Raw genomic sequence first — 17,075 nt, 5'->3', positions numbered from 1 at the left:
GGAGTTATCACCCCAAACACGGCTTCCCAGAGTGTCAGTGCTCTGGTTCGTGCTGGTGCTGGGGATCTCTGGGGATGTTTACTCAAAGAACTGCAGTGATATTAAATCTTAGTTTATGATTGTAATTCATTAAATGTCTGTACTGCTATGAAGCACTTGCTGCCACGTGTGGTTTTACTGTACATGTAAGATCTCCCAGTGGCAGACTAGTTTTGACAAGTTCTTGCTCTCTGTTTTTATTTATTCCTGATGTTTCCTTCAAACAACTGTTTGGCTGCCATTTGAAAGTAGGATTTTGGAGGTTTTTCTCTCTCTCTCTTCCAGGATCCATTTCATTGAAGTGGGGGGGCACTGAAGCCGGACCTGAGTGCTCCGTGGGGGGCAGCAGCACTGGGGACTGGGCTGCTTGGCCTGTCTGTGCCTTTGGCCAGTGCCTGGCTCGGGTCACAGGCCTAGAGGAGGCTGAGCTTGCCGAAGCCCTACCACCACGTGCCCCTTTGATGGGAAATCAAAGTTGTCACCTCTTCTGCTGGCCTGACACAGGTCCTGCTGAGTCCCACTCAGTGCGTCCAGCCCTTGCCTGGCTTCACCACCGTGCTGGATGCTCTTTGGCTGGAGCTGAGCTGGCCTGGTGTTTGAATGGGCTTGTGCAGGTCCCCCTTTGCCAGGCCTGGGTCCCCTGTCACAGCTCCTGCAGAGGAGAGGGCTGCCTTCTTCAGCCTTGGGGGGGTGCCTTTGGCCCTCTCCAGTGCAGCTGCGTGGTCTGTTTGTGATGTGCTGAGCTCTGAACTACAAGGCCTTGGGAACCCAGGGACGGCTCTGAACATGTGTTGGGACTGTCTGGCAGGTACGTTTCCCACTGCTCTCAGCTGCCAAAAGAGGTATGCTGGGGGTGAACATGTTTCACTGGGGTGGGTTAGATGAGTGGCGTGGGTAACCTCAACTGTTAAGGTGAGCATTGGCATCTCAGAGAGGGAAAAGTCCTTACAAGAGGTGTGTTGTGAGACTTCCTAACTCCAAAGTGTTCAAAGGCATCAGGGTGCTCCTGCACCCTGTGAAATTCTCCTTAGAGGCTGAAGCAGCCCGGGCAGCCTCTAACCTGCAGCATGTGAGGTACCAGTGAAGAGAGAACACTTCCCATGCATGTACTTAGCTTCTGCCCATTCTCTGTCTCTATCCCCCTTCTCCTGGTTAATTCTGCCCTCCTGGTGTTTCACTGCTGATGGGAATGCTGTGTGCCAGTCCCCAAGAAGATCCAGGTCTAGACATCCATCCTCCTTTAGGAAACATCTGAAGTCAAGGACGTGCATCCCTACAAGTAAGAGAAACAGCTTTCCTCTTTTTCGTGTTTACATTTCCAATATGGATGCAAACCCAAAAATAGAACAGAAAGGTTTCTTTGAAGCATCCCTCCCTCCTCTCCAGCACTTTGAGTTTCTCAAGGGAGCTGCGTTGTGCATTGTCAACTCAAGGCCACCCGCTTTTAAAAGGGAGATGCCGTCCTCCCCTCCTGCCCCAGTGTTCTGGATGCGTGTGAGCGGCTTGGACTGCGCTGGAGTAGCCGAAGCAGGACCATGAAGGCTGCTCTGAGGGTGCTTTGGCTGTGCCTGGTGCTGTTGCTTCCCTCTGCAGCACTTCCAAGAAAGGGGAGCATGGGAGAAAGGCTTTCCCCAGTTGACCAAATGGAGCTGAGCCTGCCAGAGGAGCTGGGACTCGCAGCAGAGGAGAGAAGGAGAGAAAATGCAAGTTCCCAGGAAGGAGCAAGACCCAGCTCACTGGGGAGACCAAGGCTGGCTGCTGCTGCTCGCCCCTTCTCAAAGCCTGACCCAGGACTGAAATGCCTCCAGGAGATGGCTGAGGATGGGGGCACCAGCTCCAGCCTGCACCCGTGGCCGCTCGGGGGGCTGGAGGGGCCCGTGTGCAGGGTGGCAATGGACCAGGACGGGCTGACCCCGGGGCATCTGGACGTGGTGGGGGTTCTCACCCACTACGAAAGCAGCTTCATCAAGCTCCTGAGGCAGCGCACCAGCTGGGACCGAGGCTCTCTGGAGACCTTCGGGCTGTGCCTGGGCGGGGAGGCAAGTGCTGCTCTCCATCCCCTGAAGCACATCCATGCACACCTGCTGGAGCCGGGGCAGGACCGCTTCCTCGTGCTGCATCTGGAGGAAGGTTGGTGGGGGATCCCTGCACTGGGGCTGAGCACGGGGCTCGGGGAGGCTGAGGCTGTTTGCTTGCCCTGAATCAGGGATTTAGGCACCAAGTTGTATGTGCGGGGTTGGGTTCCTTTTACAAGCAGTGAATACAGTGATGTCTAGTGGAAGGTGCCCCTGCTTGTGGTGGGGGGTGTGGTGGAGCTCAATGATCTTTAAGGTCCTTTCTAACCCAACCCATCCTGTGATTCTATGTCTTCCTGGGTCCCTTTTTAAGAAGCTTTAGTAGTGATGATGGCTGTGTCCTAGCCTGTCACCAGTGCCCAGGGGCCATACTCTTGGTGGCTTCTATGCTTTCGGGATCACAGGCATTTCTCATTCAGGTTAGGACCCCATCACAACTCTGATCGAGGAAAGAGAGGAGAGGGTCTGAGAGACAGCGCTGGCTGCTCCTGCTGTGCTGTGTCCCCAGCTGATCTCACGCTGGGTGTTGCTGAGGGGCCTTGGGCTGGCTCGTGTAGCTTCAGCCTTGCACCAAACCCAGGCAGATGGGAAGTGGCTCTTCCCCAGGCAGCGCTGCTGGCTCCCAGTGGCCGCAGTGTCCCCAGGCAACGGGAGGTGTCCCAGGAGGAGATGGAACAGGAAGATCTGCCCGTGAAAATCTGCCAGAGCCGCTCGGGGAGCGAGGCAGCCCCTGCTGACCCCTCCTGAAACCGGGCATGGGGGTTTCACACGACCGCAGAGCCTCAGCACGCTCCGCTGTGTCCCTGCAGCCCATCAGCTCCTCTCACCGCTGCTCTCCCTTGCAGTGCAGTGGGAGGCCCCGGCGCAGCTCTGGTTCAAGCTGCTTTTCCAGCCGGAGGTGGCCCGGTCCCTGGGAGCGCTGCGCTCCGCGGTCCTGCTCTTCTACCTGGGCCCGCGGCAGCGCCCGGGGCACCGCGAGCAGCTCCTGGCCACGGGCACCGGGCTGGCGAGGGAGCAGGTGGGTGCCGGGGCTCCGGCTGCGGAAGGGAAGGGAAGGGAAGGGAAGGGAAGGGAAGGGAAGGGAAGGGAAGGGAAGGGAAGGGAAGGGAAGGGAAGGGAAAGGAAGGGAAGGGGAAGAAAAGGGAAGGAAAGGGAAGGGAGGGAGGGAGAAGGAGGGAGGGAAGGGAGGAGGAAGGAAGGAGGAGGGAAGGGAGGGAGGAAGAGGAAGGAAGGAGAGGAAGGGAAGGGAAGGGAAGGGAAAGGAAGGGGGGACTCGGCTCTGCCGGGCCAGCACCTGCACCATCCCCGTCCGCTCCCTTTGCCGTCCCCTTCAACTTCTTCTCCATCCCCTCCTCCTGCCTCCCTTTGCCACCCCGCTCCACTCCCTTTGCTATTCTCTCCCAGTCCCCTTTCCACCCCCTCCCAGTCTGTTTGCCCCTCCCGGTTAGTTTCCTCAGCTCATTGCCGTACCCACACAGTCCCTATGCCATCCTGCCCCCCTCTTCTCCCACCCCCTTCCAGCCCCTTTTCCATCCCCTCCCAGGCCCTTTTCCACCCCTTCCCGTTCTGCCGCCCCTCCCAGCTCCCGCCGGGGCCGAGCCGTGCCTGCAGATGGAGCTGTTTCCCCGGCGTACCCCTGCTCTCCGCCGGTCCCGTCCTCACTCCCCGGCCCCGCAGCTCCATCGCGGGGGTCCCGAACTACCCGGGGCCACCAGCGGGGGGGGAGAGGGAGGAGTCCCTGGGGTCCCCCCGCGATGTCTCACCCCTGCGCCCCCCAGAGCCTCTGCCTCGGCGGGGACACCCGGTACCTGGCCCTGGGGGCCGCCGTGGCAGCGGTCACCCGCACCAGCGAGCAGCTCCGCTTCAAGGCTTCCCTGGCCCTCAGGCAGCGCGGAGCGGGAGGTAGGGACACGGCACCCCCGTGGTCTGTGCCCTCTGTGTCCCGGGATGTGCCCAAGCCCGTCCAACGATGGGCTGTGGGGACGTATGGGGGACCCCGAGCCATGGTCCTCACCGTTCTTCTCCCCACCAGGTGCCCCCCTGCCCCCTGCTGAGGCCCAGCAGCTCCTTTTCGGCTCCGATGAGAAGTGCTTCACCAGGATGACCCCCGTGCTGCTCCTGCTGGCCAAGTCACGGCAGCGGGAGGAGGAGGAAGCGGCTTTGGCCCCTTCTTCCTACCTCTCTGCAGATGGGGTGCTGGACGTGGCTCCATACCCACAGCTCAGGTCCGTGACCCTCACTGCAGCCATGGGAGAGGAGCAGCCCCAGCCCCTCTACCATGGGGCAGAGCCTGGTGGGACCCTGTGACCCTCTCTGTGTTCTCCTCACAGCCCACCCCAGGCCAGGACCGAGGAGCTGCTGTCCCCCACTGCCCCGAGCCAAGCCAACGCTTCCTCCCCAGTGCCCGGCGGCAGCGGCCAGTTCCTGGGAACCCTGACCCGGTTCATCCACCAGGTCCTGAGCCCCTCCAGCGAGCCGCCGGCCCAGCCCAGCTCCCACCACTGGCTGGACTTCCAAGTGATGGAGACCCTCCCGCACCAGCTGCTCAACCTGTCCGAGGAGGCAGCGCTGGAGCGCCTGGTGCAGTCGGAGGAGCCCTCGGTGCTGCTCTTCCCCCAGGACAGCGGGGCCGTGCTGGAGCAGCACTTGGGGGACTGGCAGCCGGAGGGGACCGTGCTGCAGCTGCTGATGGGCAAGCTGGAAGCGCTGATCCAGGAGCTGCAGGACATCCCGGCTTTCCAAGCGAACATGGGCCTGTTCCAGCATCTCCTGAGCTTCTGCTACTACCCGCCAGGGCCCGGTGAGGGTGCAGGCAGGGAGCAGCCGCCCGGCTCGGGGAAGCTGCATGCGCTGCTGCTGCTCAAGGCGCTGCAGACGGTGCGGGTGCGCTGGCAGGAGCGCCGCAGGGTGCAGCGGCAGAACCGCAGCGCACGGCACCAGGCCCACTGCCGCCTGCAGGAGCTCACCATCGACCTGCGCGACCGCAAGTTCATCGTCATGCCCACCGTCTATGCAGCCAACAACTGCGAGGGGCCCTGCCGGCTGCCCCTCTCCACCCGCGTCCCCAGCTACTACTCGCACACGGTGCTGCTGCTGGGCATGCAGGAGCGGGGCTCGCCCCTCCAGCGCGCTCCCTGCTGCGTGCCCGTGCGTTACTCGGACCAGCTCATCATCAGCCTCTCCGCCGAGGGGCTGGAGGTCCGCAAGTTCCCCAACATGGTGGCAGAGGAGTGTGGCTGCCGATAAGAGGCACCCGCCCGCCCTCAGCCTGCTCCCTGCTCCCCGTTTGCCTCCGCAGCTCGGGAGCTGCTTCTCGCCGAGATGGGAGCTCCTGGTGCATCCTTTCCCCATGGTTTAGCTCTTCAGCGTTGCTCTGGTTGTGGGTTCAGCTGTGGCTGTGCTGGTCCCTGGGGGCTGTGCTGCAGCCTGGCGTGCCCTGTGCCTGCTCCTGATGCCAGGGATGCCACAGCTGCTGTGCTGCAGCGTGGCTCTGATTCCACAGTGGGGTTTGGGCTGGAGACAGGTCATGGGGAGAGGGCAAAGCTTGGCAGAGCCAGGCACGATTATGTTTCTTTATCCCTTGCCTTGTGTTCCTGTAGCAGCCGGACAGGGGCAGTTGTTGCTTGCCCAAAGCCCCCCTCACTCTGCAGCATCCTCTGGCCTCAACACTGAAGCCTCGCTGCCCACAAAGCTCCACCTGTGAAAGCAGAACAAGAGGCAGAACCCCCTCACAGGGACCAGCCTTTACCTGGGATCTGTCCCCATGTGCCCTGGGGCCACGGGGAGGCGCTGGCAGAGACCCGGGGCTCTGAGTCTCCCTGTGCTGACCCCATTCTGGGGTGAGGGAGGGAGCGATCCCGTTACTCCTCCTGCCTGCTCACACCATTAATGGGAGCAGGCACAAGCGGCTGCCAAAGCACCTGCTCCACGTCCCCGCCAGCGTCAGCACCGAGAGCCCGGCTGCTCCCAGATCATCTTCCCAGCTCAGCCTGGGCAGGGCTGCCCAAGGCTCCAAACCCTTGCTCATCCCCTCCAGTGCTGCAGCGGCCCCATCCTGCAGCCCATGCAGGGACCTGAGTGAGCCCCGAGCCCCTGTCCATCGGGGATGCGGTCACAGAAAACACACAAACGCAACCAGCAGCAAGAGCTTTTCTTGGTTGATTTTTTCTTTTTTTTAAACACCACTCCTTATTAAAAATGAAAATAGTTTATTTTAACCTGCACTGATTTAGCACGTATTTAATCCTGCCGTGGGCTGGGGCTGTGAACGTCTCCTGTAGTTGCTACAGCGCTGCGTGGTATTGCACTTGTGTTTCGTTCTAAAAGCGACTCTGTGAAGGCAAGGCCTGAAGGGATCCCCGGTGATGGGCTCGCCAGCCCTGGTTTCTACCAGCAAAGCTTTGTGCCACCCTGCAGCGCCGGCACCGGGGCCCGGTGAGGTGATTGTTCCTCTGGCACCTCTCTGAGGATGGCTTCCTTCACCCAGAATGTAATTTCTCTTTCAATCTGCTTCGAATAAAACCATTCACCAAGAGCTGCACAGTCTGGAGACAAACTCTGTTCACTGGGGTCCCTGTGCCCACGGTGCTGCCTCGATGCCTCGGGACCACGGGGGAAAACGGGCTGCAAGAGGGGTTTTGGGTGGGATGGAGAAGTTGCACCAAGGCCGGGGGGGAGGGAGGCTCCTTCCCGAGGTCCTTTCACGTTGCCTTTGTGCGTGTAATCCAGGGGGGCTCAAAGTCGCCAGGAGGCTGGTGCCAGGCTCCCGGGCTGCTCTGCTGCTGCTGGGTGATCCTGGACCTGCTGCCTGTGCCAGGGTGTCTGGAGAGCAGGCAGGGAGCAGCAGGGTTGCACTGCCGGGGTTGGATCCCACTGGATCCAGCATCACTGAGCCCCTTGGCTGCCCCGGCCTCAGTCGCGCCTCTTGCCCTCCCTGGGCCGGGCTGCGCCGTCCTCCCAGGGCTTCCTGCCCTTCTGCTGCCTCCAGTCCCGCTTCGGGCTCTCGCGGCCATCACTGGCTCTGCCGGGACGTCCCTTTCCCCCCTCCCTCCGGGGCTCGTCCCGCTCCCGCCGGCTCTCCCTCCCCTCCCGGCCCCGCTTCTTCTGGGGCTGCTGCTCCGGTTCCCGGTGGGTCCTGGGGGCTCTGCTGGGTCTGTCCCCCTGCGCCCGGTCCTTGGCTCGTGCCTCCCTCCGGCTGCTCCGCTCGGCCTGGGCAGCACGGGCCTCCCGCGCCTTCTCCTCCTTCTTCTCCAGCTTCTTCTCCCGGCTCTTCTTCACCTCTGCCACAGCTGGTGTCACCTCGGGGACATCCGTGGGCTCTTCTGTGGGCTCCTCATCCTCATGTTCATCCTCATCCTTATGCTCATCCTCCTTATGCTCATCCTCTTCCTTATGCTCATCCTCTTCCTTATGCTCATCCTCTTCCTTATGCTCATCCTCCTCCTCCTCCTCTTCCCCTGGTACTGAGCGGCCAAACCACTTCTTGAAGATCCAGGGCTCTGCCTGGGGTGGAACAGAGGGGACCAGGCACTGGTGAAGCAGCCCAAGGGATAGGGACCCCTCTCCATGGTTCCCCATGGGGTTGAGATGCTCCCTCCCCTCCCTGGGAAGTGTCTAAAGATGCTCACCCCCCCCCACCCCCAACCCAGACCCATACCAGGTTGCTGTCAGCATCTCTATCATCATCACTGTCATCGTCACCATCATCATCCTCCAACATGATGCTCTCCGGCTGGACAGGTTGGGCTGTCACCACTTCCTGGACCTCTTCCTCCTTGGTGGTGATCACCTCTGTGAGGGGAGGGGGACAGACCACCATCAGCAGGGGATGGGGCTGTTTGGGTGCCATGTCCTAGACACGGGGCCACAGGGCCACCCCACCCTGGGACATGGCCCCATCTTGGGCTGGATCCAGGGGACCAGGGCAGCACAGAGCATCCAAACCCACCGTGAAGGGGAGGAGGCGGTGGCGGGTCCTGCCTGCCGCGGCTGACTGCCTCCCTGGAGCATGGAGCTGGAAGAGAGGAGAGCAGAGGAGAGGAGGCAGGAGGTTGCAGCAGGGTCCGACCACCCCGTCCCTCTCCATCCAGGCCCCCGGCTCACCTTGAAGCACCTGGAAGGTGACGCTGATCAGGGCAACGACGGAGGCCACGAGGATGCACTTGTTGAGGGTGAGCCCTTCCCAGAGGAGCGGCTCCTCCGCGGGGTCCAGGCTGGGGGGCTCCACCTTCCTCTGCACGGGGAGGCTCTTGGGGACTGGGGACCGCAAGGAAAAGCAGAGTTACTGGGAGGGCTGGGAAGCAGCAAAGGGCTCTGAGCTGTGTGGTGGGAAGGGCTCTTAACATGCCCCTGCACAGCCCATCCAAGGCAGGCGCAGGGCCAGGACCTGCAGAGACCAGCACAGAAAGGAGTTTGCACTGCAGAGATGGGGAAAAAAGGGGTCATGGGGGCTGAATCCCCAGTGTTTGGGCCCTGGCAGTGTCACAGCACCCTGGGGCTCAAGCGGGAATACCTCTGCCCACGCTCCTGGCCCTGCTGCTCCCCGCTCTCCAGCAGCAGATTTGGCCAGGGCAGAGAGGAGGAGTTGATACCATTGTGCCCATGGGGCCAGGCTGACTGTTCTGGGGCAGGGAAGGGCTTTCCTGCACACCTACCTGGAGGGCTGGCACCGCTGCCTTTGGCTCCCACCTTCTCCGCCCGCTTCTTGTCCCCACCGAGCGGCGCTGGCTCGGGCATGCTCAGCTCAGGCTGGTCCAGATCCTGCTCAGAGACACCAAGCCGGGTCCTTGCCCTCTCTAGCCCCTGTGGGGAGGGTGTGAGCGTGGCTGGGGGGGCCAGAGCATCACAGGGCCCCCATGGGGAAAGCAGGCAGCATGGCCGGGTGGGATGGGGACATGGTGCACGTCTGTGCCGGGAGAACAGGAAGCGCACGATGGGCTGGGGTCTGTGTTTGGTGCTGCTTGGGGACAGGGGCTTTGGTGGCCAGGCCGGGTGCTGCCATCGGTGCCATGAGGGACCGTGGCCACCTGCAGGGATCAGCGCCAGTGACAACTGAAGGATGCAGCCTTGGGTGACACCGGGATGTGCACTGCAGAGCCCTCCTGGATGGCGCTGTGGGACAGCCCCCCCAGCCCCGGGACACTGCACTTACATGGGCTCTGCTGCTCTCCCCGTCACTGCTCACCAGCACATCAGCATCTGTCAAAGACAAGCACAATGCGGCTCAGCCGGCGGCGGGTTTGGGAGCTCAGGGGCTGGCGGTCTGTGGTCTTCCCGCTGCCACCCTCCGCCCTGCAGAGCGGGGACATCCTGGCCATGGTCAGACAGGAGACCCCTGGAGGCAAAAAGCCCCTTGGCCATCGCGGGGTGGTCGCGGTGTAAGGGGAGCACTGGGCAGGTCTGCGGCTGCTGAGCCCAGAACGTCACCGTCCTGGGTGTCCCAAGGGAGCTGCGGCCAAAGGCGGTGGTGCCAGCCCCTGCCAAGGCGCCCATCGGGGACAAACATCCCATAGACACCCTGGAAACACGTGGCTGGAGGCAGCTCAGGCCATAGCCTAGAGAGCAGGACAAGCTCCAGGTACCATGGAGTGCCGACCTCAAAGAAGACCTCAGGTCACCCACAAAGCTCAGGGATGGCTCCTGGGGCTCCTCCTAAATGGGAGAGAAAACCAGAGCATCCCCAGGACTCTGCAGTGGTTCGATGAATGAAGGGCTGGGAGCGTGCTGAGCTCCTCCGGCTCTTCTATGCCCCTGGATCTGGGCAAGGATGCACCAACAGTGTCCCAGCACCAAGTGGCCTCAGTCCTCAGCATCTCTGAGCACAGCCCTCTCCGTGCTGGGATCTGGCTGCCCATATCCTTGCAAGTCCTCACCAGGAGGAGGAAGTTTTTGTCCCCGTTTGAGCCAGATTCAGTTTATTTTCTCCCAGTGGAAGAACGAACGTGGAGAAAAGTCACCAGTTCCCAAGATGAAATCTAAGATGCAGTATTGGAAGCAAAACAAAGGAGTGAGAGGAAACTTCTCGGCTGGGTCTTTGCTTTCAAGAGGAAATGGAAAACCAAAGCCTTTGGGCTTGTTCTAGTGACAGTGAGCCTGGTCCTTCCTCTGCTGCGTTGGCTCAGAGGGCTCCCAGCCCTGAGGACAGCACAGAGACAGAGAGCTTTTCCTTAAAGAGCTTCCCCCCCAGTCCTTGATGCGTTTTTGGCGCTCACAGCAATTCACAAAGATGAACGCAAGGGAGATGAAGGAGGGCACAGAGGCTACTGCCAGCATCCCTGCAGGCCCAGCACCACGCAGGTGCCCCTTGATGCCCATCATTGCCCCAAGAGTTGGGGGGGGGCTGAGCCCCCCATTCGGCACCTCCTGGCCACTGCCTTGCGGTGAGCACAAGGTACCTTTGCTCCTGTCCTTCCTTGGCTGCCTCCGAGTGCTCCCTGCCTGCCCGGGCACCTCGTCCATGGCCTCAGGGCATCCCAAGTGTTTCTCCTCACCGGGACCTGCTGCCATGTCACTAAACCAAGAGGGATAAACCAAGTGGGCAGCAGCCCCGGTGGTGGGCAGGAGCGTCCCGCAGCACACAGCGTCCCACCACATCCTTGCTGTGGTCCCCAACCCTCATCGGAGCTCAACTCCCATCGTGGGATGCTGGGATGGTGCCTCCATCCCTAGGGCATCACCTGGGTGAAGGAGCCCAAACCACCTCCAGCCCCAGGGCACATTCAGAAGCTTTGCTGCGATGGCTGCAGGGCTCTGTGACAGTGACACCCACCCCTGTGCCAAGCACCCCACAGGCATTAACTCAGCCCCAGAGCTGACCAGCTCCATGTCTGGGTCTGCCCCTCTCCTGATGGGAGATGGGGTCCATGCCCTGGCAGGAGATGGATGCATTTTGGGACTCTACAGCCCACATGGTGGGGCTCATCCCCAGCCAGCGTGTCACTTACAGACACAGGCTTCCTATCGGAGCAGTTCCCAGCACACAGCCACTGCCTATGGCAAGCAGAGCAGGGAATGCCACTCATGCCAGGGACATTTTGCCCATGGCAGGGCTGCTCACCCACACCCCAGAGCCCAGCTCCAGCCCTTGGCTCACACTGACATCCCATACAACAGCTTGGCCCATCCATCCCTGGCTCTTCCTGTGCTCCCGCTCCCCGGACGCATGCTCCACATGCGAGATCCTCTCTTAAATGCCCCAAACTGCAGGTACTCAACAAAAATAATGAGCTCTGCGCTGCCGTCCCCGGGACCGATCCCGTTCGAGCTCCTGAGGGTGCTGCAGGCGCTGACTCACATCAAAGAAACTGCCAAAAATAGTCCCCTCTCGCGCCCTGCTCTCCCCATGCACGCTGTAATGGCAGCACCGGGACAAACCCTAGGGCCCTGGCCCCACTGGGCTGAGCGCTCCCTCATGGGCTGTGCCCATGGGCTGCCCCATGGCCCTCCAAAAGGGTTAAAAAGCCACCAAATTCCTACCTGGGGCTGGCCACCGGCGCTGCTCTGCCTCCAAGCCCGCCTGGCCCCGGCTCTCGGGGGTAATAAACAGCAACAGCTGCCCAACGGTGCCGGAGCAAAATAGCACCCAATCACCGGGAGGCCGAGCACCCCCCCTGCTGCAGCCCCACAAAAGGCAGCACCCAGAGCAGGGGCTGCTCAGTGAGGCTGGAGGGGGATGCGGCTCTCAGGGGAACCTGGGGCATGGCTTGTCCCTCTGTGAGTCCCCCTGGAGAGCACAGAGAAGGGAGAAGGGGCCGTTTGCTCCCCACCCTGGCTTAGAGACACGGGTGCTGGGATGCAGAGGCTGAGCAGAAACCTGCCTGGCACGGTTAAGAAGGTGCAGCCGAGGAGGAGCAGTCCCCTGGGACCAGCAGCGCTGGTGAAAACCACCCTTTGCCAGTGGGTTTTTGCTCTCTGATCCCTCCAATTTCCCTGTGCTACCAGTTCCTACAGCCGAGCCCCCAGGAGTCCCAGAGCCACTGCCTGGGGAGGCAGGGAAGGATGTGGTCCTCACTCACGGGAGGTGGTGAGGAGGTGAAGCATCTCTCTTTTGGGGAGCTGAAAAGGACCACTGGGTGCAAGACTACCCAGATGGTCCTTACCCATACCAGCCTGGCACATCTTGGTGGCATCCTGCTTATGGAGCAACTCTCTTTGTGGAGAGCCACTTCTGAAAGGCCTCAGGATTTAAAAACCCCCGAATTTGTGACATTTCATGTCTGCGGTATTGCCACTTTCATCCAGCAGAGGTGTGAAAGGTCTTTGATTGCAAGATCTAAAGGAGCAATGAACTGGGCACTGGCATCCCCGAGGGGATGCAGCCTTTCTCCAGGGCTCTGGACAGCCGGTGCCACTGTGTCATGGTCCTGCTTTAAGACCATGCAGCAAATGAACTTGGGAGCAGTTGTCTGCTTTCCAGGGCAGGGATTTCCCCCCTTTGGCAGAGGCAGGACCCAGCACGCCATGAACCCTGCTGCAGTGTAAATAACATGCTGCAGAAGCTGCATGCAGAGGGAGGGAGGGATGGAGCTGTAACCATGGCCCCCACACCATGCCAGGGCTGCGGACACACATGCCAAGGGGAGTTCTCCCGGTTTCATTCCCACTCCAGTAAGGTCAGGGCTGTTAACTGGCAAGGCATGCTTGCTTTATAGGGATGTAATGAGAGCAGCAAATCATTAACAGGGCAAATAAAACCCCTTTCTTCTCCCAGTTAATCCTGTTTCCCATGAGCTTGCAGGCTCTGAAGCCTTCTCCTGCCTCCCGTGGGTGAACTGATCCTTCCAGAAAGAACCTGGGTTTGAATGGAAAACATCTGCATGCACAGGGCTCAGGGAAGAAGTCCCCTCACTTGGTCCCTGCATGGGGCCACAGCACAGGGAGCGCTCCTCACCCTTTCCAGGACCTTTCAACACGCAGTTCCTGCAGTGGGGAAGGGCCAGGAGCCTTTTTGCCTCCACACGTTTAACTCTGAGCAGCTTCCCACCAGGCTGCAAAGCCTCCATCAGCCAACTCAGCCCAGGCAGATGGAGGAAAGAGATTCCCAGAGGCAAATTCTTTCCTAATTCCTTCAACCCCCTCCCAAATCCCGGCTTCTCCCTTGCCCTGAGACCGATAAAAGCGTCTCTGGGATGGGGTTGGCTCAGAGAGAGGGGGAAACACGATCTGCTGTGAGACCAGGAGGGGAGAAAGCCGCTGGTGACGGATGGAGGCTCGGCTGCACACGGGCTGTGCTCTGTGTCCAGGCTAAATATTGACTCTCTGGCATTGGCTTGAGGACACGAATCTCTCTTTCCTGACTTCCCAGGCTGTCAGCTCGCCTTGGATGCACAGGGATGTATCTGTCCACAGTGCACCGGCCACCCCTGAGGCTCTGCCACGGCTTCATGGCTTGTGGTCCACATGGACGGAGCTGTGCTGCAGCATCCCCTCATCCCCTCGCTTCTATGGCAACGCTCATTTATCCTCCCACCAGGACATAATCCTCTTTCTCCCTGTCTTTAATAACTTGCAGTTAAAAGGCAATCATAAAGACATTAAATTAGTCACTGATTATTTTTGGCACAGGTTAGTTCTGGGGATGAATTTCCCTTTTCCCTGTGCAATTCCCAATCTCCCCAGAGTCCTTATTGCTATGGCAGAGCCAGCTTGACTCCATCTCCTCCTGCCACGGGTACAGGGGGAGGCAAAAGCTTAAGCTGGCTGTGCAGGTGGGTTTCCCACTGTCCTGGCTCTCAGCCCAAACCCACCGGCTCCCTGGGCTGACTGTGGGTCTAACCCAACCCTAACCCTAACCCTAACCCTAACCCTAACACCAGACCTGCCCCGATTCCCAAAGCCTGGGAATCAAAACCACACTTCCAGGCCTTGAAGCTTTCATCTCCCAACCCCTCACATGGGCAGGGTTGGGCTCTTGATTTTAAAGATGAGAATTTGGATGCGGTCTGCAAAGCGCAGGTTCTCTGGGCAAAGCCTTTCTCTGCAGGTCGGTCCCTGCTTCAGAAGAGCCCCATCACCTCCACGCTGGCATCATCCCTTCACACTGCTGTGGGTGGCAGCGGGCACCAGCTCATCCAGGGCTACACAGGTGAGTTCCCCCCTTTCCTGCTGCCACAGCGTGCTGCCTGGCAGCACCAGCACCAAACAAATACTGGAGATGCACGTGGCGCTCAGGCCAGGCGTTGCACGGGCTTGTTGTAGATGCTTCATGTCTTGGAGCACTCCACCCTTCTCTTAGATGTGGTTGGAGGTTGCCACTGGGCTGAGATGGGATCGGAGAGGGGGAGCAGGGCTGGCGGCTGGATGAGAGGATCACAGAAACACCATTTCTCAGGGAAATGGGGTGAAAGAGCATCCAGATTCCTTGCAGGATCAAAACCTGAAAGGCACAAGTGTCCCCATAGCAACCTGGCCACGTCCCAGCACTGACAACAATATTCTGCTGACCCAAATTTCCTCTTTCAGTTGGATCCAGCATACATCAGCTCTTCCCATCCTGGACGGTTGTGCAATGGGTGTGTGTTGAAACACAGCTGCTGCCTCCTTACCTCGAGGTAGCAGCACATCAGCATCAATGATAGATCATTTCCCCATGTGATTGCAAGAGCCATAGAGCTTTACAGGTACGGGCATTATGAAGAAGTGCTTGGGAAGTTACAGGAAGCGACGTCTTCTCTCTGCCAGCTGTGCTTCTCCTGTCAAATCAAGATCTATCATCACAGGAAACGTTAGATACATTGAGCTGAGCAATCTCCTCGTGGAGGTGCAACTAACTGAAAGCCTGGAGCACTTTGGAAGCTGGATGTTCCTGCGGCTTCACACCACCAGGCACTGCAGCTGGGGTTGGGTAGAGATGCTCATGTCAGAGGGGGTTGGAACTGGATGATCTCAAGGTCCTTTCCAACCCAAACAATCCGTGATTCTATGAAATAAGCTTCACAAAGAGCAGAAGAGGCAACAGAAAGGATGTGGGAAGCCCCTCCTGCCCTGTGCATCCTTCCTTGCTGTGACATCCGTGTGTGAGCTGGGATGAGCATGGCACAGGGATGGGCTGCAAGCAGCGATCCCCCCCATGGGAAAGGCTCCAGCCCATGGCTCTCAGCACAGCCACTGGGATCACACACGGATGAGTAACACCCGTAACCCACCTCAGATCCCCAGCACCGCGCTGAGTCGTTGGCAGCACTGATCCCTCTGTGATCTCCAGCTATTCAGAGCAGCTCTACATTAAAGCCAGAGCTGATCACACTTTAATCCACGTGTGACCTAAATACTCAGAGTTACAAATCTCAGAGGTTTTCACTCCCTTTGCCTGGCAGAAGGAGCAGCATTCAGGTCAGTGGGAACAGAAGATGCTGGATCCCATTAAATGCTACTTTAAGTCTCGGCTGCTTTCAGTAATTGTTCCATGATCCATTTTCTCACAGCCCCGCACTGCTTAGGGCTAATCGTTATTGTCTTTGAAGTTTTACAGCTGCTGGTACCTCCGAGGAGAATACAAGCACTTGACTGCGTTTGAACAGGACACTTCAAGCCAACTGTCCCTGGAAGTGCCATCTGGGAATGGGGAGATGTTTGCCCCTCAAAGGGCCACTCTCGGGGTTGTTGCTCCATGAGTCTGAAACAGCCACATGAGGGGAACTGAGGCAAAAGGAGATAAGGGGGAAATGAAGCTTTGGGTAAGGGATGCTGGAACAGCCTGGGGATAATATCACAGTGGTCACAATCTGTCCCTTTCTGGTTTTCCTGCAGGAGGGCAGTGGCTGCTTCATTAGTGCCTTTATCCTTCTTGCCTGAGACACTTTGTTGCAGGCCAGGAGGAGTGTTGCTGGTATAAACCCAAGGCAGCTTCTCTGAATCCATGGGGTTATGCTAGATTGATGAGGAAGTTATGGAGCTCCGGCTCTTTGACATCAAAAGAAGCTGTCTTTGGGACTGATGCTCATCCACAGCTCGCTGCCATCACCAGAAGAAAGCAAATGTCCTGGAAAAGCCAGGCTGCAGTCACCAATGTGCCACGATTAATACAAGCTTAGGCAGAACTTCTGACTGAATGGCAGAGCAGAAGATTCAAGAAGGAGCCTTGAACGCACAGGGGCTGCTGCGCACTTGGCTGGGGCAAGGTCTTTGAAGGGACTTGGACAAGAACCTCCACCTCCCGAGTTAAGCAATCATTCAGCCTGCAGCCATACCACATGGGGATGTGAGCACTGGGGCTTGTCCTGACTCTTTTCCCTCCCAGAGAAACCAAACAACCTCCTTCTCCCTCCGGTTTCCGCAGCCTGTGCCACGTTTTGGGCCAGGACGGAGCCCTCCATGATCACGCCTTGGATCACAGCAGCCGAGTTTGGCACAGGCTGAATTAGTTCCCATGATCGTCTACGCCACCAGTCTGGTATTTGTTGGCACAAAGGCACAAAGGAGTGAGATGGGGCAGGTAGGTGCAGGGACACGCACGGGAAATGGCAGCGTGCCGACGTTTGCTTGCGTGCGCAGCCAGCGAGGGCTGAGGCAGGAGCCTGCAGGCTCTGGAAGTAACAGCTATTTCAAGTGATGATGGAATTCCTAAGGAATGGCAACACTGGTGCGTGAGTGGGAAGAAGAGCAGGAGATGAGCGGCTCCACAGCCTTCCCCCAGCAGCAAGGTGCTCAGCATCCCCACCAGCCAAGCTGTACCCTTGCATCTCTTGCCTAAGGGCTCCTCCAGTGACCGCTGAAGATGGTGTGACTTTGGTTGTACGCCCCAGCTAAAGGAGCAGGGACTCGGATCCAGGTGTGGGCTCCATCCTGGGAAGAAACCCCAGGCACAGCAGCTGGCAGGGATTTGCCTTGTCCTTTCCCAGCTCTGGGGCAGGGATTTGACTTTGAAGCGCGGCTGCCCTCGAGTGGTGTCTCGGGGGCAGGAGTGAAGCTCATTAAAGGGATGCAAAGGCCTGGGAGACAGCTCCAAGACAAATGTTTAAACAC

At 59.2% G+C, this 17,075-nt stretch overlaps 2 protein-coding genes across 2 annotated transcripts; one reads left to right on the top strand and one right to left on the bottom strand.

Annotated features, from left to right (window-relative positions):
- Positions 1–1,559: 1,559 nt before the first annotated feature.
- Positions 1,560–6,128, top strand: AMH (anti-Mullerian hormone). The gene is made up of 5 exons (XM_061356009.1): positions 1,560–2,169; positions 2,960–3,132; positions 3,893–4,016; positions 4,147–4,339; positions 4,445–6,128. The coding sequence occupies exons 1-5, from the start codon at positions 1,575–1,577 to the stop codon at positions 5,358–5,360; spliced, it is 2,001 nt and encodes a 666-aa protein (XP_061211993.1). The 5' UTR covers positions 1,560–1,574; the 3' UTR covers positions 5,361–6,128.
- A 266-nt stretch (positions 6,129–6,394) lies between these two features.
- Positions 6,395–7,977, bottom strand: LOC133213622 (uncharacterized). The gene is made up of 2 exons (XM_061355972.1): positions 7,771–7,977; positions 6,395–7,616 (listed from the first exon to the last, which is right to left on the bottom strand). Exons 1-2 carry the CDS (start codon positions 7,960–7,962, stop codon positions 7,026–7,028), a joined length of 783 nt encoding a protein of 260 aa, XP_061211956.1. The 5' UTR covers positions 7,963–7,977; the 3' UTR covers positions 6,395–7,025.
- Between the last annotated feature and the right edge of the window lie 9,098 nt (positions 7,978–17,075).

This window comes from Neopsephotus bourkii, unplaced genomic scaffold (assembly GCF_033783945.1).
Source record: "Neopsephotus bourkii isolate Nb327-2 ecotype Australia unplaced genomic scaffold, CSIRO-AGI_Nbou_v1 NB_838, whole genome shotgun sequence".
In the NCBI taxonomy this organism is placed as follows: domain Eukaryota; kingdom Metazoa; phylum Chordata; class Aves; order Psittaciformes; family Psittacidae; genus Neopsephotus; species Neopsephotus bourkii.
Note: the sequence above shows the minus strand (reverse complement) of the source record. Positions and strands in the feature narration are given on the sequence as shown.